Raw genomic sequence first — 23,560 nt, forward strand, 5'->3', positions numbered from 1 at the left:
GTTGATTAAAACTTTTTTTTCCAGGGGAGTATCCCTTTAATCAGTAAGTTGTTGTGGTCATGTCGATACTAAAAAGGGAGTTTTGGGGCAGATTTATCAAAACCTTTCCAGAGGAAAAATTGCTGAGATGCCCATAGCAACCAATCAGATTGCTTCTTTCCTTTTTAACAAGGCCTCTGCAAAATGAAAGAAGCGATCTGATTGGTTGCTATGGACAACTCAGCAGCTTTTCCTCTGGACAGGTTTTGATAAATCTCCTCCTTTATTTCTTTTTTTGGCATGGTAACAGCACTTGAACACGTCTATTTATTTATTTATAAATTTTTTATTTTTTTCACAATGATTCTTACCATACAGGTTGTTACAGATGAAGGAAAACAAGTTATTTATGCAGTAGTTTGATTTTTATTTTTTTATATATTTTTATTTTATTTTAAAAAGTTACTATCTTAACAAGATCACTTGACAGGAAAAGGGTGATTATTTTACTTTAGAATTTTGCATTTTAACTAAATACCTTACCTATTTATTTATTTATTTATTTCTTTTCTATTCGCAGTAGGGGATTTGGACATAACGTTCCTTTGATTTCTCATATACTATATTGTAGTACTCCTATATTCCAGGACATTGGGGGAGATTTATCAAAACCTGTGCAAAGAAAAAGTTGCCTACTGGCCCATAGCAACCAATCAGATTGCTTCTTTCATTTTGCTGAGGCCTTGTTAAAAATGAAAGTAGGGATCTGATTGGTTGCTATGGGCAACTGGGCAATTTTAGCTCTGCACAGGTTTTGATAAATCTCCCCCACAATGTCCATATGTGTAGAACTGACAGCCTACTATGCACTGCCCCTTATTTTTTTATTATGCTTTGCCCCCTCAGGTCCTGCACTAGGCATAAGTCCACTTTCACGCAGCTGTATTTTAGTCATTGAGAATGAGAGTCTCGCTTAAAGGGGTTCTCCACTGGCCAGTGTTCGGAACTAAATGTTACGAACGCTGTTTTTGTGCTGCGGGGGTCGGGCCCTGTCATGCCCCCTCTTATAGACTTGCAGTGAGGTGGTGTGATCATAACGTCACTAGGGGCGTGCCCGACCCCCGCAGCGCAATAACAGCGTTTGGAACATATAGTTCTGAACGCAGACCAGTGGAGTACCCCTTTAAGTACAACTAACAATTTGAATGCATTTTAGAATAGAATTTTAGAGCATGTGTGCTTGAGGGCAACAGAACGTGTTCTCCACAGTCTTTTTACCACTGTGTTTTTGCCCTACATTAAATATACTATTTTACTTTTCTTCTGAAATGTACAGATATTAAAAATGTGTCCAGTTTATTTCCCTATAAAACAAAAAGTGTTTTGTTTGTTTTTCTCTGACATTTTTGCTCGGGAAACATCGCTTGTACTATGTTTATACACATGATTCTTCTTATAGGGACTTCCACTATAATAATATAATTTATAATTGTGTGTGTGTGTGTATATATATATATATATATATATATATATATATATATATATATATATATATACATATACAGTGGTCCCTCAACATACGATGGTAATCCGTTCCAAACGGACCATCGTATGTTGAGTGATCCGTGCAATGTAAAATATAGGACAGTGGTCTACAACCTGCGGACCTCCAGATGTTGCAAAACTACAATACCCAGCATGCCCGGACAGCCGTTGGCTGTCCGGGCATGTTGGGTGTTGTAGTTTTGCAACATCTGGAGGTCCGCAGGTTGTAGACCACTGTTAGAGGAAGTTGTACTGCCCTGTCCCCGCCGCTCCGGACCCTCACCGCTCCCCGGGATGTCGCCGTCCATCGCTGTCGCTGCGTCCCCGAGGTGTCCCCGACGCTTATGATGTCCCCGACCCTTATGGATGACAGGACGGCGTGCGCAGCGACGTGATGATGACGATGGAGAGCGCCGACGATGCAGAGGATCCCAAAGAGGACGCGCCGGAGCCACGAGGACAGGTAAGTGATCGTCAGCAAAGGGCACGGGGCACCGTAAACGGCTATCCGGCGGCAGCTGAAGCTGTCAGCGCTGCCGGATAGCCGTTTATGCGATGACCCCGACATACAAAAGCATCGTATGTTGATGCTGCCTTCAACATGCGATGGCCTCTGAGAGGCCATCGCATGTTGAAATTATCGTATGTCGGGGCCATCGTAGGTCGGGGGGTCACTGTATATGAATTATATTATTATTATGCATTCTTGTGGCGATTAAAAGTATATATCAGCCTAGTTCCCTGAAAACAAGATGTCAGGTATTACCTGTCAAATGAATGCCAAGCCAAGATTACAGGCTTTTGGCCTGCATTAAAAATACCTGTGGATATATTTTTTTTAAGCCAAAAAAGGGTTAGAAAGGTGTCAACAGAACCATATGCAACAATTACAAATGAAAGACCACAGACCTGGAAAAATGTAAGCCCCTTGATGCTATTATCCTGAGCCACGCTAGTCACACGGAAACAACATCTTCTATTCAGGCTTTCCACCTCACCTATAATTTCCTGTTTCCCTCAGCAGATATGATTCAAATCTCTTTCCTTAGACAGAATCTCTAGATTTTTGTTTCTTTTCTAACCTTACATATATGTAGTGGAGTGAGGTACTGGTTACAGCAGAGCCATTCTCATCCATTACATCAGCAGTAGGAATCCCATTTAGATGCCTTTTGGACTTTTTAAAAAATGTTCATGTTATTCAAGTAAACCGAGGTACATGGGAAAAAAATATTAAGCAACCGAGCGATCAACAATACATTTTTCATCTTACAGTTGTGCTGCTGCAACATAGAGAATACACAGAACATGCTATATGTGCCCTATTCTTTATCTGTATAAACCTTGGTGCTAGGAATCCTGCTATGAATAAAGACGCACAATTGCTGCCAATGATGATTGTTTAGTATCCCACAAGGAGATTATTCAACTATTATTTACCTTGTTTTTAAAAAACATACCATATATACTCGAGTATAAGCCGAGTTTTTCAGCACGCTTCTCATCGCTCCGGGCCCGGCCCTGGACTAGTGACGTTGCCTTGACGATGACGCACAGGGACGTTCATGCGCGTCCCTATGTGTTGTCATCAATGCAACGTCACTAGTCCGGGCCCGGAGAAGAGGGCACCCCCCTCCCGGACAGCCCGGAACGACTAACCCTCCACACCGGACGGTCCCTGCAGCATAGATGGCACGGACCAGCTCACCAGCTCACCCTTCCTTCCCACTGAGGGGAGGTCAGTAGAAAACTAAAGGGGGTGTCTGGATGATGACGAAGGCCGCAGTGGTCTTCAACCTGCGGACCTTCAGAGGTTTCAAAACTACAACTCCCAGCATGCCCGGACAGCCGTCGGCTGTCCGGGCATGCTGGGAGTTGTAGTTTTGCAACATCTGGAGGTCCGCAGGTTGAAGACCACTGATGAAGGGATTGACAGGCGGTGATGATGATGACAGGGGTCTGGATGATGACGGGGGGGGGGGGGGTGGATGATGACATGGGTGGATGATGTATTTCCCACCCTAGGCATATAGTTGAGTCAATAACTTTTCCTGGGTTTTTGTGGTGAAATTAGGGGTCTCGGCTTATATTCGGGTCGGCTTATATTCGAGCATATACGGTAGTAAAGTGTAGATATTTTTTACAGCAGCGACATATGGACTAGAAGGCGCAGCCTGTAACAAAACAACCACTGCTGACATGGACTACTCTAGAGTAAATGTATAATGTGGTTCCCTGTGTGCCACTTAGTAGATCCATGTCATATGTGAGTTGATGAAGTTCCCTAGTATATACACTATTTTTTAGGCTTATAAAATAGGTTGAATAATAAATAATAAAAAGGGTGTTCTCTCCCTAAATGCCTCAGCAATGCAAAAAGACCAGCATCATGGTCCCCTACCAATCTTTGTTAATATTACTGCAGCCAAGATTTGAAAGCTGCAGCCAATCACTGGTGCATTAGTGGGATCAATATATATATATATATATATATATATATATATATATATATATTAAATAGAAGGAAAGTGTAGCAATCTCAAGGAGAAAAGTCCTATGAGTGCAGGGTGCAGGCAGTCTATGGGACCCTGGTCCTGGGTCTAACAATGTAGAGATAAATGGGGACGACTGCAGCACACAGAAGTAGCAAAAATGAAGCTTTTAATTCCATCTAAAAAATTGACAATGTTTCTGTTTTGAGTCGCAAGTACTTGAAAAAGGTGGTGTGAGACCACAGAAACATTGTCCATTATTTAGCTGGATTAAAAGCTTAATTTTTGCTACTTCGGTGTGCTGCAGTTATATATATATATATATATATATATACCCATTAAGTAGCATTGATCATACCAATGCAAGAAAACTGGCTAGAGCATTAAGAAAAAAAAAAATAGCATTATGGTATCTGAAAAGGTAGCAGTCTCACCTGGGCAAAGATACCTAAGGGGTCCCAAAGACCCCTCTGTCACACAAGAAAACTCTTGTCTTATAAAAAGCACACATGAGATGGGGAACCTGGGACAAGGTTTGCACTGAAGCCCAGTAGTCTTAACCTGTTAACGACTATGGACGTCTATACTCAACCATGTCCCGTTAACGGGGTATGACACAGGCTCCCGGCTCGAGCCCATGTCATACCGGCTGGCCGTCAGCCGATTCTTGTAGCTGGGGGCCGGCGTTAATAGCCGACATGCTGTCAAAGCTGACATCGGCATCTAAAGATGCCTTTATCTGTCCCTGGTGGTCCAGTGGGGTGGATCGCCTCCCCCGCAGCACAATCGCGGAGGGGCGATCCACCGCTGAGGTAGCCTGAAAGATTACCTCTCCTGCTGTGCCGGCTCCGGCGCTCAGAATGATAAAGCCAGAGCACACAGATCAATGTTGGTCTATGGAATAATTCCTCCTAAAAGTCCCCTAAGGGACTAAAAGTATAAAAGAAAAAAAAAAATTAAGAAAGTTTAAAAACACACATTAACCCCTTTCTTAAAAGTTTAAATCACCCCCCTTTTCCAAATTCCATATAAAAAATATATAAACATAATAAAATAAACATAGGGTATATGGTATCGCCACGTGCGTAAATGTCCGAACTAAATATATCGTTAAATATATCGTTATTTAAACCGCAAGGTCAAGGGCGTGCGCACCAAAAAATTACAAAGTCCAAAATAGCATAATTTTGGTCACTTTTTATACCATAAAAAAAGGAATAAAAAGCGAATAAAAAGTCCAATCAAAACAAAAATGGTACCGGTTAAAACTTCAGATCATGGCGCAAAAGATGCGCCCTCATAGCAACCTGTACTTGGAAAAATAAAGAAGTTATAGGGGTCAGAATATGACAAGTTTAAATGTAGTAATTTTCCTGCATGTAGTAATGATTTTTTCCAGAAGTGCGACAAAATCCAACCTATATAAGTAGGGTATCATTTTAATTGTATGGACCTACAGAATAAAGATAAGGTGTCATTTTTACAAAAAATGTACTACGTAGAAACGGAAGCCCCCAAAATTTACAAAATGGTGTTTTTTTTCTTCAATTTTGTCGCACAATGATTTTTATTCCTGTTTTGCCGTAGATTTTTGGGTAAGATGACTGATGTCATTACAAAGTAGAATTGGTGGCGCAAAAAATAAGCTCTCATATGGATTTTTAGGTGCAAAATTTAAAGGGTTATGATTTTTAAAAGGTAAGGAGGAAAAAACGAAAGTGCAAAAACAGAAAAACGCTTGGTCCTTAAAGGAGAACTACGGGATTGAAAAATGTATCCCCTATCCTCAGGATAGGGGATAAGTTTCAGATCGTGGGGGGTCCGACCGCTGGGGCCCCCCGCGATCTCCCGTATGGGGTCCCGGCTCTCTGGTTAGAGAGGGCGTGTTGACCACCGCACGAAGGAGCGGCCGACACGCCCCCTCCATACACTGCTATGGGAGAGCCGGAAATAGCAGTAAATGGAGGGCGCGTGTCAGCCGCCACCTCGTGCGGTGATCGACACGCACTCTGAATGCAGAGAGCCGCGCCCCCTACGGGAGATCGTGGGGGGCCCCAGCGGTCGGACCCCCCGTGATCTGAAACGTATCCCCTATCCTTAGGATAGGGGATAACATTTTCAATCCCGTAGTTCTCCTTTAATAAATAGGTACTGTAATTTTGCATATATCAATGGTACAAGCAAATACAAGAAACTTTTTAATTTATCTTCTTAGACAAAATGGCCTTTTGTCACTTACTCTCCCACCGCCGCCCTCTGCTCAAATTTTTTTTTCTCAGAAAATCAGCTCAACTTTGTCCTGTGTCTGCAAGACAGGCAATGCAAGTCTATGGAGGGGGAGGAGGGGGCTCCACCCACCAGCTCTGGAAGAATTGCTTTTGGGGGATAAGCTGCTGAATTTTCAGAAATCTGCAAAAAAAACAACATACAATTTAGATAAATGGATTCTATATCTAAGCTCCCTGAATGGAGCCCAATGCAAATATCAACTCTTTCTAATCTCTTTGTAATACATAGCCTTTATGTTTGTTTCATATTTTTCCTATGACTTTTGTAAAATTTTCTACCTCTAGTATCCCATTACTTCTTAAAGGGGTACTCCGATGGAAAACTTTTTTTTTTTTTTAAATCAACTGGTGCCAGAAAGTTAAACAGATTTGTAAATTACTTCTATTTAAAAATCTTAATCCTTCCATTACTTACTAGCTGTTGAATACAACAAAGGAAATTATTTTCTTTTTGGAACACAGAGCTCTCTGCTGACATCACGAGCACAGTGCTTTCTGCTGACATCTCTGTACATTTTAAGAACTGTCCAGAATAGGAGAAAATCCTCATAGCAAACATGCTACTCTGGTCAATTCTTAAAGGGGTACTCTGCCTCCAGACATCTTATCCCCTCTCCAAAGGATAGGGGATAAGATGTCAGATCGCCGCGGTCCCGCTTCTGGGGAGCCCCGAGTTCGCTCTGCACGTAATGACGGGCAATACAGGGGCCGGAGCATCGTTACGTCACGGCTCCGCCCCTCGTGACGTCACGGCACGCCCCCCTCAATACATGTCTATGGGAGGGGGTGTGGCGGTCGTCACGCCCCCTGCCATAGACTTGCATTAAGGGGACAGGCCGTGATGTCACGAGGGGCGGAGCCATGACGTCACGCTGCTCCGTCCCCTGTATCACCCGTCATTATGCCCAGAGCAAACTCGCTCTGTGCAGTAATGATAGCGCGGTGCCGCAGCGGGGATCCCAGGGCTACCCAGCAGCGGGACCGCGGCGATCTGACATCTTATTCCCTATCCTTTCGATAGGGGATAAGATGTCTGGGGGCAGAGTACCCCTTTAAAATTTATAGCGATGTCAGCAGAGAGCACTGTGCTTGTGATTCAGCAGAGAGCACTGTGTTCCAAAAAGAAAAGAATTTCCTCTGTAGTATTCAGCAGCTAATAAGTACTGGAAGGATTAAGATTTTTTTTATAGAAGTAATACACAAATCTGTTTAACTTTCTGGCACCAGTTGATTTAAAAAAAAAAAGTTTTCCACCGGAGTACCCCTTTAAACATGTGTTGTATATTTATGATAAGAAATCTGATTATAGTATTAAGATGTCTGTTTGTCTTTTTGTACTTTAGATGGAATCCTCATAGTGACAACATTCTGCTCCTGCTGCTGCTGCTGGGCAAGCAGCGTCACTACATGATCACATGACTCTGGATATGGACTCAGTCCTGTCAGACTTTGTTCGGTCTACAGGGGCTGAACCTGGTCTGGCAAGGGATTTGCTTGAAGGTAAGACTGCTCTTATTTTTATTTTTTGCTTTATCTATTATTACTACATAGCAGAAATAGAACGGATATTCAATGTTTATAAAGTATGATGAGGCAGTTTGATTATGGGTAATAGTACTCATATGTGCCTAGTATTATTTAAAAACATACATTGTTTATGTATCACTCAGTTATATACTACTCTAGTATCTCTTGTGTTACAGATTTAACCCCTTCATGACCCAGCCCATTTTCACCTTCATGACCTGGGCATTTTTTGAAAATCTGACCACTGTCACTTTAAACATTAATAACTTTGGAATGCTTTGGGCTCAGAAGGGGAGGACTCAGAAGGGGAGGAGCGACAATGAGATTTTGGAGAGTGAGTTTTTCTGAAAGGGTTTTTGGGGGGCATGTCCCATTTAGGAAGCCCCTATGGAGCCAGAACAGTGGACCCCCCCACATGTGACCCCATTTTGGAAACTATACCCCTCATTGAATTTAATAAGGGGTGCAGTGAGCATTTACACCCCACTGGCGTTTGACAAATATTTGAAACAGTGGACTGTGCAAATCAAAAATTGTATTTTTCATTTTCACAGACCACTGTTCCAAAAATCTGTCATACACCAGTGGGGTGTAAATGCTCACTGCACCCCTTATTACATTCCGTGAGGGGTGTAGTTTCCAAAATGGGGTCACATGGATATTTATTGTTTTGCGTTTGTCAGAACTGCTGTAACAATCAGCCACCCCTGTGCAAATCGCCTCAAATGTACATGGTGCACTCTCCCTTCTGAGCCTTGTTGTGCACCCCCAGAGCACTTTGCGCCCACATATGGGGTATCTCCGTACTCACGAGAAATTGCGTTACAAATTTAGAGTTTTTTTTTTCCCCTTTTACCTCTTGTGAAAATGAAAAGTATAGGGCAACACCAGCATGTCAGTGTAAAAAATTTATTTTTTTACACTAACATGCTGGTGTAGACCCCAACTTCACCTTTTCATAAGGGGTTAAAGAAGAAAAAGCCCACCAAAATTTGTAAGGCAATTTCTCCCGAGTACGGTGATACCCCATATGTGTCCCAAAACTGTTGCCCTGAAATACGACAGGGCTCCAAAGTGAGAGAGCGCCATGCGCATTTGAGGCCTGAATTAGGGATTTGCATAGGGGTGGACATAGGGGTATTCTATGCCAATGATTCCCAAACATGTTGCCTCCAGCTGTTGCAAAACTCCCAGCATGCCTGGACAGTCAATGGCTGTCCGGCAATACTGGGAGTTATTATTTTGCAACAGCTGGAGGCTCCGTTTTGGAAACAGTAGCGTACCAGACATTTTTCATTTTTTGGGGGGAGGGGGGCTGTGTAGGGGTATGTGTATATGTAGTGTTTTTTACTTTTTATTTTAGGTTAGTGTTAGTGTAGTGTAGTGTTTTTAGGGTACAGTCACATGGGCAGAGGTTCACAGCAAGTTTGCCGCTGGAAGTTTGAGCTGCAGCGCAAAATTTGCGCCATCTCAAACTTGCAGCACTCACTGTAAACCTCCGCCCATGTGAGTGTACCCTGTACATTCACATTGGGGGGAGGGGGCAAACATCCAGCTGTTGCAAACTCCGAGCATGCCCTTTGGCTGTCCGTGCATGCTGGGAGTTGTAGTTTTGCAACAGCTGGAGGAACACTGGTTTGGAAACACTAAGTTAAGTAATAAACTTTCAAGTGTTCTGCAACCAAACTTAGTGTTTCCAAACCAGTGTGCCTCCAGCTGTTGCAAAACTACAACTCCCAGCATGCATGGTCTGTCAGTGCATGCTGGGAGTTATAGTTTTGCAACAATTGCAACAGCTGGAGGCACTGAGGTACGAAACGGACAATGTTTCCCAACTAGTGTGCCTCCAGTTGTTACAAAACTACAACTCCCAGCATGCCCAGACTGCCCAGGCATGCTGGAAGTTGTAGTTCGGCAATATCTGAAGGATCAGATGTTGCCGAACTACAACTTCCAGCATGCTTGGGCAGTCTGGGCATGCTGGGAGTTGTAGTTTTGCAACATCTGGAGGTCCACAGTTTGGAGACCACTGTATAATGGTCTCCAATCTGTGCTCTTCCAGATGTTAGAGAACTACAACTCCCAGCATGCCTGGACAGACTGAGCATGCTGAGATTTGTAGTTTTGCAACATCTGGAAGAGCACAGATTGGAGACCATTATACAGTGGTCTCCAAACTGAGGACCTCCAGATGTTGCAAAACTACAACTCTCAGCATGCCCAGAAAGCCAAAGGCTGTCTGGGCATGCTGGGAGTTGCAGTTTTGAAACTCTCAGAGGCAGCAGTGAGATCGCTTTACGGCGATCTCACTGCTGCCAATGAAGATGCCGCACTGCTGCTGCAAACTCACCGCCAGGACGCAGCGCTGCCGGGACCGCATGGAGGACGCCGGGACCGCTCGGGACACCGCTCGGACGGGTAAGTGACGCCGGGGGACGGGTCAGGGACACTTAGCAGAGCCGTGTGTGTCCCGATCCCCGTGATCGGGACTCACACACCGCGCTGCTATCAGCTAGTCAGATTTGACCAGCTGATAGCAGCGATCGCTGGGGGGGGTTGGGATGAAACCCCCCGTGGTTGCATGGTAAGATGGCTGGCTATCAGTGATAGCCACCATCTTTCCGGGCGCTGCGGGATGCTGCGAGTAGCGGCAGTAATGTTCATGACGTACCTGTATGTCATGGGTCGGGAACACCTTGCCACCCATGACGTACAGGTATGTCATAGGTCGGGAAGGGGTTAAAGGGGTACTCCCGTAGAAAACTTTTTTTTTTTTTTAAATCAACTGGTTCCAGAAAGTTAAACAGATTTGTAAATTACTTCTATTAAAAAATCTTAATCCTTCCAGTACTTTCTAGGGGCTATATACTACAAAGGAAATGCTTTACTTTTTAGATTTCTCTGATGTCATGACCACAGTGCTCTCTGCTGACTAGAAATAGTTGAATCCCTAGCAGACCATAGCTGTTGAAGACTTTGGTAAAGTCTGTTTTTTAGGCCCCAATTTAGGTAGTGGGGCTTTTCATTCTCTTCCTGGCCAGTCCAGGTTTTCAGTATGGCCCAGATGAACAGATACTATAGGCAGCTGGTTCATGAGCTTTAAAACAACTGTAACAACTTGTAACTTGGTCTGCAGGCTGGGGCTTTGAGAAAACTGTACTTCTGATAGGAATCCTGAGGTTTGCAGCTTCAAAGTGGGCAATGTGACTTGTGTAAATAACACATTTGAAGACTGTTTTGTTAGGTGGCTGGTAGTAAGCCACCTGTATAGATAGGGAATATTATTGTATAGTAAGATAGTAAGTAGAATTTTGTGCATGAATGTAAAAGCGTTATTTTTTTTATGCTTAAAAATGAAAAACTGGAGCAGTCCAGTTTAAACATTACTTCTGTGTCCCTTTCTCTGACTGCTATTTGCCTGGCTTTACAGAGCTAATCTCCAACACATGTTATAAATGATGTTTAGTTCTTAGCAATGCCCCTAGGTAGGTGTACTACAGCGAGTATTAAACATTTTAGATGAGACTGCACATTTTCAGAAAATCTATTTTTAATAAACCTACGCATGTACTATATATATGCATCAGTTGTTCTGCTAAAAAAGCAGACGTAGCATTAATAATTCTTTGTTGCAAGTCTTACTATGCCCTGAAATAAAGCACCAATTGCTTGTATTTACACGTTCGTCCAGAGACACCAGTTCCAGTGTTATATTTTGCCATCTATCAATGTCTCATTATGTAGATCTAAAGCATTTAGTGGGTGATTATATTGTGCAGCTACTCCAGTTACCTTCTGAAATGATTATAGAGAGCTTTAGAGACTTTATCACTATACATTTCATGATTTATGAATTATCTTTTCTGAATACGTATGTACAGAGCTTTCTAAGGACGTGACCTGTAGAAAAATGTCCTATTAAAATATTTGTTCAGGGCTGGGCTTTTTAAAAGGAAAAAGCAGCAAATACCTAAGGCGTTTTTCACACAGCAAAATTTCTGAGTGGAATCAGGCAGAAAGATTCTGCTTGAAAATTCTGTTGCAGCAGAGTCCAATTGTTTTCAGTGGGATTTCTGCCGCATTGTGCACACAGTGGAATTATCAAAATGAAAATACCTGCCTCATAAATTCTGGTTCCAGCCTCTGCAGAAAGAATTAACATGTCAATTCTTTCTGCGGATTCCACTCGGAAATGCATTGCCCTCTATGGAGATGACACATTTCTAAGCGGTCCTAGAGGTCCATGTTATGTCGGTGCCCGTGTCTGTGGAATGTCTGATGGAAATTTTCCATCATGTGAACATACCCTAAGACTGAATTTATCCAGGAGCCTCCACCTTCCTCCTCAGTGAGGTTCCCATTGGAGATCCTACAATTTAACCATATTCTGCTAAAAAAAAAAAAAATCACATTAAATGTGCAGTATCAGGGACTTTCCTTATTCCAGGTAATGTTTTACGGATTTTACCCCCATTTTGCGCCATGTTCTGCCCACTTGGTGGCAAAAAGTTGTAAAATTGTTGTGCAAAACGGATGCTTGTGCAAAAATAATGCAACTATTTACAGTCTATGCCTAGCGCAGGCAATAATAAATCCCCATCCCCCTGGATTTGTGGTTGTTGGCTTTATAGCCAGTGCTTCAAAGTAAATAAAACTTATGCAGGTGCTTTTGGTTTCCTAACTAAAATTTTAGGTTTTAGTCTACAAAACTAAATACAAAAATAATTTATGTTCTTTAAAAAAAAAAAGACTTACTCTGTGCAATGCCTCAATCTTATTCCTCAATTTTCTCTTCCATAAAGGGACTATCCCACAATATAAAGTTGTGATTGTGGAGTCTGACGTGTGGAGTTATGGAGGTTGAATATGTCCATTGGGAATGCACTGCACATGCGCAGCCAGCACCTCAGTCATTGTCTATAGATTGGCACTCAGCAATGTTTACCTATGGATAAGAAATAACTTATAATTGTGGAATAATGCTGATAGTCTAGTCTAGCTATTACAATTACTATAATTACCCCTGTGTAGTACTTTACAACTATTATTGTACCCCCATGAAGAGGAATATTGCTACTATATAATATAGTATTATGTACAAGCATATCATTACTTATAATTTACAAGAGTAAAAGTACTATAATACTGCCCGATGTACAAAAGTACCGTATATCTCCTGTAATATTGTCTCCTATGTACAAGAATATAACTACTATAATACTGCCCCCATGAAGAGGAATAGTGCTACTATAATATAGTATTATGTACAAGCATATCATTACTTATAATTTACAATAGTAAAAGTGCTATAATACTGCCGCTGTAGGAAAGTACGGTATATCTCCTATAATATTGTCTCCTATGTACAAGAATATAACTACTATAATACTGCCCCCATGAAGAGGAATAGTGCTACTATAATATTGTATTATGTACAAGCATATCATTACTTATAATTTACAAGAGTAAAAGTACTATAATACTGCCGCTGTACAAAAGTATATCTCCTATAATATTGTCTCCTATGTACAAGAATATAACTACTATAATATTGCCCCCATGAAGAGGAATACTTCTACTATAATATAGTATTATGTACAAGCATATCATTACTTATAATTTACAAGAGTAAAAGTACTATAATACTGCCCGATGTACAAAGTATATCTCCTATAATATTGTCTCCTATGTACAAGAATATAACTACTATAATACTGCCCCCATGAAGAGGAATAGTGCTACTATAATATTGTATTATGTACAAGCATATCATTACTTATAATTTACAAGAATAAAAGTACTATAATACTGCCCTTAGTACTAGAATATATCTCCTGTAATATTGTCTCTAGTACAATGTACAAGAATATAACTACTGTACCGTACACTTAGTCAAGAATATTGCTACTCTAATAATACTCTCTATGCCAAAAGGCCATTAGAAGCAGTATACATGTAATTAAATGTATAATTTATTATGTTCTTTAAATTTAATCATTGGGGTCCCAGGAAAATATTTGGGGGACATTTTATGAATCATTTTATGAATCTAGTGCAACTCCTTTTAGTTAAGTTGCAATATTGTTCCAAAATATATCCAGGTGTGGTAAGACACTGGAACAATGGGGGCCTATACATATAGGGTATGTTTACACTGCAGAATTGTTACGCCTAGCGCTCCGGGTCCCCGCTCCTCCCCGGAGCGCTCACGGCGTCTTTCTCCCTGCAGCTCCCCGGTCAGTCCCGCTGACCGGGAGCGCTGCACTGTCATGGCCGTCGGGGATGCGATTCGCACAGCGGGACGCGCCCGCTCGCGAATCGCATCCCAGGTCACTTACCCGTCCCGGTCCCCTGCTGTCATGTGCTGGCGCGCGCGGCTCCGCTCTCTAGGGCGCGCGCGCGCGCCAGCTCTCTGAGACTTAAAGGGCCAGTGCACCAATGATTGGTGCCTGGCCCAATTAGCTTAATTGGCTTCCACCTGCTCCCTGGCTATATCTGATCTCCTCCCATGCACTCCCTTGCCGGATCTTGTTGCCTTGTGCCAGTGAAAGCGTTTAGTGTGTCCAAAGCCTGTGTACCTGAACTTCTGCTATCCATCCTGACTACGAACCTTGCCGCCTGCCCCCGACCTTCTGCTACGTCTGACCTTGCCTCTGCCTAGTCCTTCTGTCCCACGCCTTCTCAGCAGTCAGCGAGGTAGAGCCGTTGCTAGTGGATACGACCTGGTTGCTACTGCCGCAGCAAGACCATCCCGCTTTGCGGCGGGCTCTGGTGAACACCAGTAGCCTCTTAGAACCGGTCCACTAGCACGGTCCACGCCAATCCCTCGCTGACACAGAGGATCCACTACCTGGAAGCCGAATCGTGACAGTAGATCCGGCCATGGATCCCGCTGAGGTGCCGCTGCCAAGTCTCGCTGATCTTCCCACGGTGGTCGCTCAGCAATCGCAGCAGATTGCCCAACAAGGACAGCAGCTGTCGCAGTTGACCGCCATGTTACAGCAACTTCTGCCTCTGCTACAGCAGCAACCATCTCCTCCGCCAGCTCCTGCACCTCCTCCGCAGCGAGTGGCCGCTCCTAACCTCCGCTTGTCCCTGCCGGACAAATTTGATGGGGACTCTAAACTCTGCCGTGGATTTTTGTCTCAGTGTTCCCTGCATATGGAGATGTTGTCGGACTTGTTTCCTTCAGAACGGTCTAAGGTGGCGTTCGTAGTAAGCCTTCTTTCAGGAAAGGCCTTGTCTTGGGCCACACTGCTCTGGGACCGCAATGATCCTGCCACAGCCACAGTCCAGGCCTTCTTCGCTGAACTCCGGAGTGTCTTCGAGGAGCCAGCCCGAGCTTCTTCTGCCGAGACTGCCCTGTTGAACCTGGTCCAGGGTAATTCTTCAGTGGGCGAGTACGCCATCCAATTTCGTACTCTTGCTTCCGAGTTATCATGGAATAACGAGGCTCTCTGCGCGACCTTTAAAAAAGGCCTATCCAGTCGCATCAAGGATGTGCTGGCCGCACGAGAGATTCCTGCCAACCTCCAAGAACTCATCCATTTGGCTACCCGCATTGACATGCGTTTTTCTGAGCGACACCAAGAGCTCCGCCAGGAAAAAGACTTAGATCTCTGGGCACCTCTCCCACAGCATCCTTTGCAGTCTACGCCTGGGCCTCCCGCCGAGGAGGCCATGCAAGTGGATCGGTCTCGCCTGACCCAGGAAGAAAGGAATCGCCGTAGAGAAGAAAATCTCTGTCTGTACTGTGCCAGTACCGAGCATTTCTTGGTGGATTGCCCTATCCGTCCTCCACGCCTGGGAAACGCACGCACGCACCCAGCTCACGTGGGTGTGGCGTCTCTTGGCTCTAAGTCTGCTTCTCCACGTCTCACGGTGCCCGTGCGGATCTCTTCTTCAGCCAACTCCTCCCTCTCAGCCGTGGCCTGCTTGGACTCTGGTGCCTCTGGAAATTTTATATTGGAGTCCTTTGTGAATAAATTCAGCATCCCGGTGACCCGTCTCGTCAAGCCGCTCTACATTTCCGCGGTCAACGGAGCCAGATTGGACTGCACCGTGCGTTACCGCACAGAACCCCTCCTCATGTCTATTGGACCCCACCTCAAGAGGATTGAGCTCTTCGTTCTCCCCGGCTGTACCTCTGAGGTCCTCCTCGGTCTGCCATGGCTCCGGCTTCATTCGCCCACCCTTGATTGGACCACCGGGGAGATCAAGTACTGGGACTCTGCCTGCCACAGGAAGTGCCTCTCCCCCCCTCCCAGTCCCGTCGGGCAAGCCTCTGTGCCTCCTCATGGCTCCCGTCCTTGTGTCTCCCTGCCCCGTGCCAAGCTTCACCCTCTGCCCTCCCTCCCCATTCCTACTCCTGCTGTACTGCCTGCCATTGAGGAAACCATCCATTCTTTCCCGGTGTCCTCATCCCAGGGGAGGCAGTCACCGGACAAAAAAAAGGGGAGACCTAAGGGGGGGGGGTACTGTTACGCCTAGCGCTCCGGGTCCCCGCTCCTCCCCGGAGCGCTCACGGCGTCTTTCTCCCTGCAGCTCCCCGGTCAGTCCCGCTGACCGGGAGCGCTGCACTGTCATGGCCGTCGGGGATGCGATTAGCACAGCGGGACGCGCCCGCTCGCGAATCGCATCCCAGGTCACTTACCCGTCCCGGTCCCCTGCTGTCATGTGCTGGCGCGCGCGGCTCCGCTCTCTAGGGCGCGCGCCCGCCAGCTCTCTGAGACTTAAAGGGCCAGTGCACCAATGATTGGTGCCTGGCCCAATTAGCTTAATTGGCTTCCACCTGCTCCCTGGCTATATCTGATCTCCTCCCATGCACTCCCTTGCCGGATCTTGTTGCCTTGTGCCAGTGAAAGCGTTTAGTGTGTCCAAAGCCTGTGTACCTGAACTTCTGCTATCCATCCTGACTACGAACCTTGCCGCCTGCCCCCGACCTTCTGCTACGTCTGACCTTGCCTCTGCCTAGTCCTTCTGTCCCACGCCTTCTCAGCAGTCAGCGAGGTAGAGCCGTTGCTAGTGGATACGACCTGGTTGCTACTGCCGCAGCAAGACCATCCCGCTTTGCGGCGGGCTCTGGTGAACACCAGTAGCCTCTTAGAACCGGTCCACTAGCACGGTCCACGCCAATCCCTCGCTGACACAGAGGATCCACTACCTGGAAGCCGAATCGTGACAAGAATCTTCCACAAGCAGAGATTCCGTCTGCGCCATCACCATTGACGGCTATGCAGTGCTAGTGGAATTATCCACCGCTGAAATTCCTAAATGTGAGCAGGTCTCGCGGAAGACCCATTCACACTGATGGTAATGTTCACAGCACGGAATTCTAATTGCGGAATTCCGCTAATGGAATTCCGCAGTGTAAACATACCCGTAGAGTGTACACTATATGCATTCCTGGCGTGTATGCCGAACGTAGAGCCAGAACAAGGTGTGTGTGCAGGCCCTTTGAACAAAATGCCATTGTTACAATGTATATCCTGTCTGAGTGCAGCTAAAGAGATTAAATGAAGACTCAAAAGAGCCACACAAAATCTAAGCCAATAATACATGTTCCCATTTATTTATGTTCTCTTCACGTACATCATAGTCAATCACACATCCTCTGTCTGAGACTATTGTGGCCGACTAAAAATTATTTCTGGCTACGCACGATCCCCAACATTAACTAGAATGACAGAGACTAGAATAGGTTGTGTATTCTTGTATACCCCGTAGTATACTGTGTCCATAAAATGCCAGGCTGCAGAACTCTAAAGCGATTTAAAAAAAATATTTATTCATGTAGCACAAACATTTATGTATAATACCATTAAAAATGGATTAAATGCAATATAGGTATAATACTTATTATAAACAGATGGAAGATGAAAGTTTTGTAGGACAGGAAGCCAGGAGAGATGGATTCATATATTTATGGTGTGTATATACAAAGCTTACTATTTTATTAACTACACAATTATGTAAACTAAGAAATCATTGTGCTTTATTTACCATTCATGGGAAAATGGGGCAGATTTCCTATGTGAGCCTGATTAAGTCTTTCCGAGTTTGCAGTGAATGCTTCCAAGATGTACTTCCTGATCAAAACTGCCAATTCCTGCCTTTTATGTCTTTAAGAAATCTTCTAGTGTCTTGTGAGCCATTGATGTAATTGCTAGGCTGACTGGAAGGACTAAAATGAAAGGCATTGTGCATCGATGTGAACTAATAATCTGCCAAAAGAGCTGCAAATCAGAAGCTGCATGCCTGTCTTCTTTCTGAATGGTTTCTGGCTGTAGTGCCATTACTTCAAGGGTCATATTCAGAAGGCAGAATAAATAGCCACATACAGTCATTGCTTTTGAAGGCCGCATTTTAGTTGACAATGAAAACATCGTGGACTTTCATAAGAATATGACACATCAGAGCCTATTGTCATTAGGTTATGGTATCAGTAACCATTGCTCATTCTTTATCTTCAGCGGATGTAACGGGTAGAACATGTTAAAGTAAGCTGTAATATTTGGGTCAAGCTTCAGCCAGGTAAAGGGTTGGCTAAAATGTGTGGAGAAAACCATCAACAATTTGCGGTTTGTTTGTGGCTGTGATAGTGTTCCTCTTTTATGTATGAGTACAAGAGTCATGTCTGCATAGGGGTTGGTGGATGCATCCAATAATACGTAATGAGGAAGCTCCTTGTCTAAGATTGCTGACTAGCACAAGAAGCTTTATAGTGATGCCTTTTACTTTCATGGTTGTGTTTAATCAAAATAATCTCTTCCATAAGTCTTGTATGAATTTTGATTAATTTCCCTACTATTATAACGTTATCTGCTCTTTTTTGTCAAATACAGTAGTTTGGATTAGCCGTATATTTTCTCCTTATGAGCTCAGAAATGCTTTTAGTAATATCCTTCTTGTGACATTATCTGATGAGTGCTGTTTTCTCCTGTATGTTCAGTAGTAATATATATGTCCTGCAACTATTTCTGATCAGTGTTGTATTCCCCTGTATGTTCTGTAGTAATATATATCCTGTAACTGTGTCTGATCAGTGTTGTATTCCCCTGTATGTTCTGTAGTAATCTATATCCTGTAACTGTGTCTGATCAGTGTTGTATTCCCCTGTATGTTCTGTAGTATTATATATCATGTAACTGTGTCTGATCAGTGCTGGATTCTCCTGTATGTACTCTAGTAATATATATTCTGTAACTATGTCTGATCAGTGCTGGATTCTCCTGTATGTTCTCTAGTAATATATATCCTGTAACTATGTCTGATCAGTGCTGGATTCTCCTGTATGTTCTTTAGTAATATATATGTCCTGTAACTGTGTCTGATCAGTGTTGTATTCCCCTGTACGTTCTGTAGTAATATATATCCTGTAACTGTGTCTGATCAGTGCTGGATTCTCCTGTATGTTCTGTAGTAATATATATCCTGCAACTATGTCTGATCAGTGTTGTATTCCCCTTCATGTTCTGTATTAATATATATCCTGTAACTGTGTCTGATCAGTGCTGGATTCTCCTGTATGTTCTCTAGTAATATATACCCCGTAGCTGTGTCTAATCAGTGCTGAATTCTCATGTATGTTCTCTAGTAATATATATCCTGTAACTATGTCTGATCAGTGCTGGATTTCCATGTATGCTCTGTAGAGCCATATTTAAAAAGTAAAATCCAGGGACAGTGGGGGAGACTTATCAAAACAAGTGGAGAGGGAATGTGGAGGACTCCCGAAAGCTTGTCTCTACAAAATACTGTTAGTCCAGCAAAAAAAAGTTATTACAAGATTATGCAAAATCCTAAGATTTTGCATGTTTTGTCAAATAAAAACATTCTTGTTTAACCCCTTAGGGACTCTCCTTAAGGACTCAGCAAATTTTCGTTTTTGCATTTTCGCTTTTTCCTCCTTCTTTTCTAAAAATCATAACTCTTTCAATTTTGCACCTACAGACACATATAAGGACTTGTTTTTTGCATCACCAATTGTGCTTTGCAATGACAATACTTATTTTAGAATGTTGACAATGAGGCTCGATATGCAAAGAACTGGAACACCTCAGTGGGTATTCCTATAGTAGTATGGGTGGGGCAGCCATGGTGGCAGGGAAACTTAAGCAGCTCAGGCCTAGGACCACAACAAATGTTGGCTTTCAAGGGGGGTTCCTGGGTAACTCAAGTGGTCACACATATACTAAACCTAGGAGAGATCCCCACGGAAGGGATAAAAGTTAGTTTTAACAGGACATCCACAAGTACTGATCTTCTTAAACCCAGCCAGATAGAAAGGTACTTACATGACCCAAGGTGGCCAAATAACACCCTCTTTCCTCAGGCTACTCAAGACGTAGACTGCTATAATATAACAGGACACAAACCATGCAATGACACGTTAGAATACCATCTTACTAATCCAACATGTAATAACCCAGATGTGGGCTACTGCGGTAGATTAGGACAGATACCTTTCTGGTGTTACTTAAAAAAATGCCTAAAGACTTATTGCATAGGTCCTACTTGTTGCCATTACATAGACACTTCAGGAACAATTCAGATGCACCACCAGCTTGAGAACATACCAAAATTGAGGGACAAATATGCCAAAGACAATTAAATCAACAGGGATAAGTGGTGGGGGATACCTTTTCAATATTGAATCCTGCTACCTGGCTCAAGGGCGTAGGAGGATGGATAGGGGGCGTTCTGCAGCTCATAATACACATTACTGTCATTGCCCTCATAGTATATGCGTCAATAAAACTTATTTTCTTATGTATGAAACGCTGCAAGCAGGGACCTGCTGCAGATACTAAAATCCTCCTCTCCACCTCATCAGACACCCAAGTCCCTCTACTTCACCGTCACTCGGCAGAAGGCTATACTGCCTACATAAAGACTTTCCAAAAGAAAATAGAAAACAAGAAAACCAAGTTGTCTAAAGTGACAACTGGTTTTAAGAGGGGATTGAAGGATACAAGGGTCTTGATAAAATAATACAGATCTGTAATCTTGTATGATATATATCTTAATTCTGCCTTTTGTAACCGCAAGGCACGTACCGTACTTCTCGTTTTGTCAACTGCTGATTCGTAACGTACATCCTGTTTTTGTGTTCTGCTGACTTGTAACTATTAAGCAACCATGGTATATATATATGAACGTTGGCAAATAGTAAAACAGAGCGTACTTAGAGGGTACCTTGTGTGTGCATGTATTTTTTCCACACCTGACAAGACGCTCTCCTGGCCAGTACAAGCCTAAAGCCAAATTGGACCTAGTACCAGGGGTACTGAGTAGACAGAGAACCTTTCAGTAACCTGCGGCGAAACAAAAAAAAAATATTTGTGGGGTGAAATTTAAAAAAAAAAAACATTTTGTAAATTTTGCGGGCTCACGTTTCTATGCAGTGCAATATTTGGTAAACATGACAGCATATCTTTATTCTGTAGGTCCATACAGTTACAAGGATACCCAATTCATATAGGTTTTATTTTATTTTAATACTTAAAAAAATTATAAACTACATGCACCAAAATTAGTATGTTTAAAATTGGCATCTTATGACCCCTATAACTTTTACATTTTTCCGTATAAGGGGCGGTATGAGGGCTCTTTTTTTGCGCCGTCATCTTTTTATCGGTACCATTTTTGTTTTAATGGGACTTTTTGATCGCTTTTTATTAATATTGTTATGGTATATGAAGTGACCCAAAAATACACAATTTTGGACTTTGGTATTTTTTTATGTGTACACCATCGACCATGTGGTTTAGCGAACCTTATATTTTAATAGTTCGGACATTTACGCACGCGGTACCAAAAATGATTATTTTTATCCTTTATTACATTATAAAATGGGAAAAGGGGGGTGTTTTAAACGTTTAATAGGGAAGGGGTTAATGAACCTTTTTTACACTTTTTTTTACAAATTATTTTATTTTTTGCCTCCATAGGGGGCTACAACATGCAATCTTCTGATTGCATACACTGTTCAGTGCTCTGTCATTGCAAAGCACTGATCAGTGAAACCGGTGGTCTACTGCTCTAGCATGCTGCGCAGGCATGGAGCAGTAGATTGCTGATCGGACAACGGAGAGGCAGGTATGCATATGCCCTGCGTCCCCAAGAGGTGAAGGGTGCGTTCACACAGCTGTCTGTCCCCATTTTTTAATCCCCTTTTCGGTTCCGTTCTTGCAGGCTGTAAACAGATTAAAAAAGGTTTTAAAAAAATGGGATTTGGACTCCTCTGTGCTCTCTCCTATCTGATAGTACTCCTCTGTGCTCTCTCCTGTCTGATAGCACAGAGGAGTCCTATCAGACAGGAGAGAGCACAGAGGAGTGCTATCAGACAGGAGAGAGCACAGAGGAGTACTATCAGACAGGAGAGAGCACAGAGGAGTCCTTTCAGACAGTACTTCTATGTGCTCTCTCCTGTCTGATAGTACTCCTCTGCCCTCTCTCCTCTCTGATAGCGCTCCTCTGTGCTCTCTCATGTCTGATAGGACTCCTCTGTGCTCTCTCCTGTCTGATAGGACTCCTCTGTGCTCTCTCCTGTCTGATAGGACTCCTCTGTGCTCTCTCCTGTCTGATAGGACTCCTCTGTGCTCTCTCCTGTCTGATAGGACTCCTCTGTGCTCTCTCCTGTCTGATAGGACTCCTCTGTGCTATCAGACAGGAGAGCACAGAGGAGTCCTATCAGACAGGAGAGAGCACAGAGGAGTGCTATCAGACAGGAGAGAGCACAGAGGAGCCCTATCAGACAGGAGAGAGCACAGAGGAGCACTATCAGACAGGAGAGAGAACAGAGGAGTACTATCAGACAGGAGAGAGAACAGAGGAGTACTATCCGATAGGAGAGAGCACAGAGGAGTACTATCCGACAGGAAAGAGGACAGAGGAGTACTATCCGATAGGAGAGAGCACAGAGGAGTACTATCCGACAGGAAAGAGGACAGAGGAGTGCTGTCAGACAGGAGAGAGCACAGAGGAATACTATCAGACAGGAGAGAGCACAGATGAGTACTATTAGATCGGAGAGAGCACAGAGGAGTACTATGAGACCGGAGAGAGCACAGAGGAGTACTATGAGACCGGAGAGAGCACAGAGGAGTACTATGAGACCGGAGAGAGCACAGAGGAGTACTATGAGACCGGAGAGAGCACAGAGGAGTACTATGAGACCGGAGAGAGCACAGAGGAGTACTATGAGACCGGAGAGAGCACAGAGGAGTACTATGAGACCGGAGAGAGCACAAAGGAGTACTATCCGACAGGAGAGAGCACAGAGGAGTACTATCCGACAGGAGAGAGCACAGAGGAGTACTATCCGACAGGAGAGAGCACAGAGGAGTACTATCCGACAGGACAGAGCACAGAGGAGTACTATACGACAGGAGAGAGCACAGAGGAGTACTATCCGACAGGAGAGAGCACAGAGGAGTACTATCCGACAGGAGAGAGCACAGAGGAGTACTATCCGACAGGAGAGAGCACAGAGGAGTACTATCCGACAGGAGAGAGCACAGAGGAGTACTATCCGACAGGTGAGAGCACAGAGGAGTACTATCCGACAGGACAGAGCACAGAGGAGTACTATCTGACAGGAGAGAGCACAGAGGAGTACTATCCGACAGGAGAGAGCACAGAGGAGTACTATCCGACAGGAGAGAGCACAGAGGAGTACTATCCGACAGGAGAGAGCACAGAGGAGTACTATCCGACAGGAGAGAG

General features: G+C 43.9%; 1 protein-coding gene across 15 annotated transcripts in view; it reads left to right on the forward strand.

The window, feature by feature from the left end:
• OTUD7A (OTU deubiquitinase 7A) overlaps positions 1 to 23,560 on the forward strand; it is a 249,575-nt gene that overhangs the window by 129,092 nt on the left and 96,923 nt on the right. For 13 of the 15 annotated variants that reach the window (XM_056572520.1, XM_056572518.1, XM_056572525.1 and 10 more), the window contains one exon: positions 7,648 to 7,804. In XM_056572520.1, coding sequence (XP_056428495.1) covers positions 7,720 to 7,804 — 85 coding nt within the window. In that variant the 5' untranslated portion in view covers positions 7,648 to 7,719. Of the gene's footprint in view, positions 1 to 457; positions 477 to 7,647; positions 7,805 to 18,237; positions 18,365 to 23,560 lie in introns of those variants that run through there. The other 2 variants (XM_056572532.1, XM_056572533.1) reach the window with 2 other exon arrangements.

The sequence above is a fragment of the Hyla sarda genome, chromosome 4, assembly GCF_029499605.1.
Source record: "Hyla sarda isolate aHylSar1 chromosome 4, aHylSar1.hap1, whole genome shotgun sequence".
In the NCBI taxonomy this organism is placed as follows: domain Eukaryota; kingdom Metazoa; phylum Chordata; class Amphibia; order Anura; family Hylidae; genus Hyla; species Hyla sarda.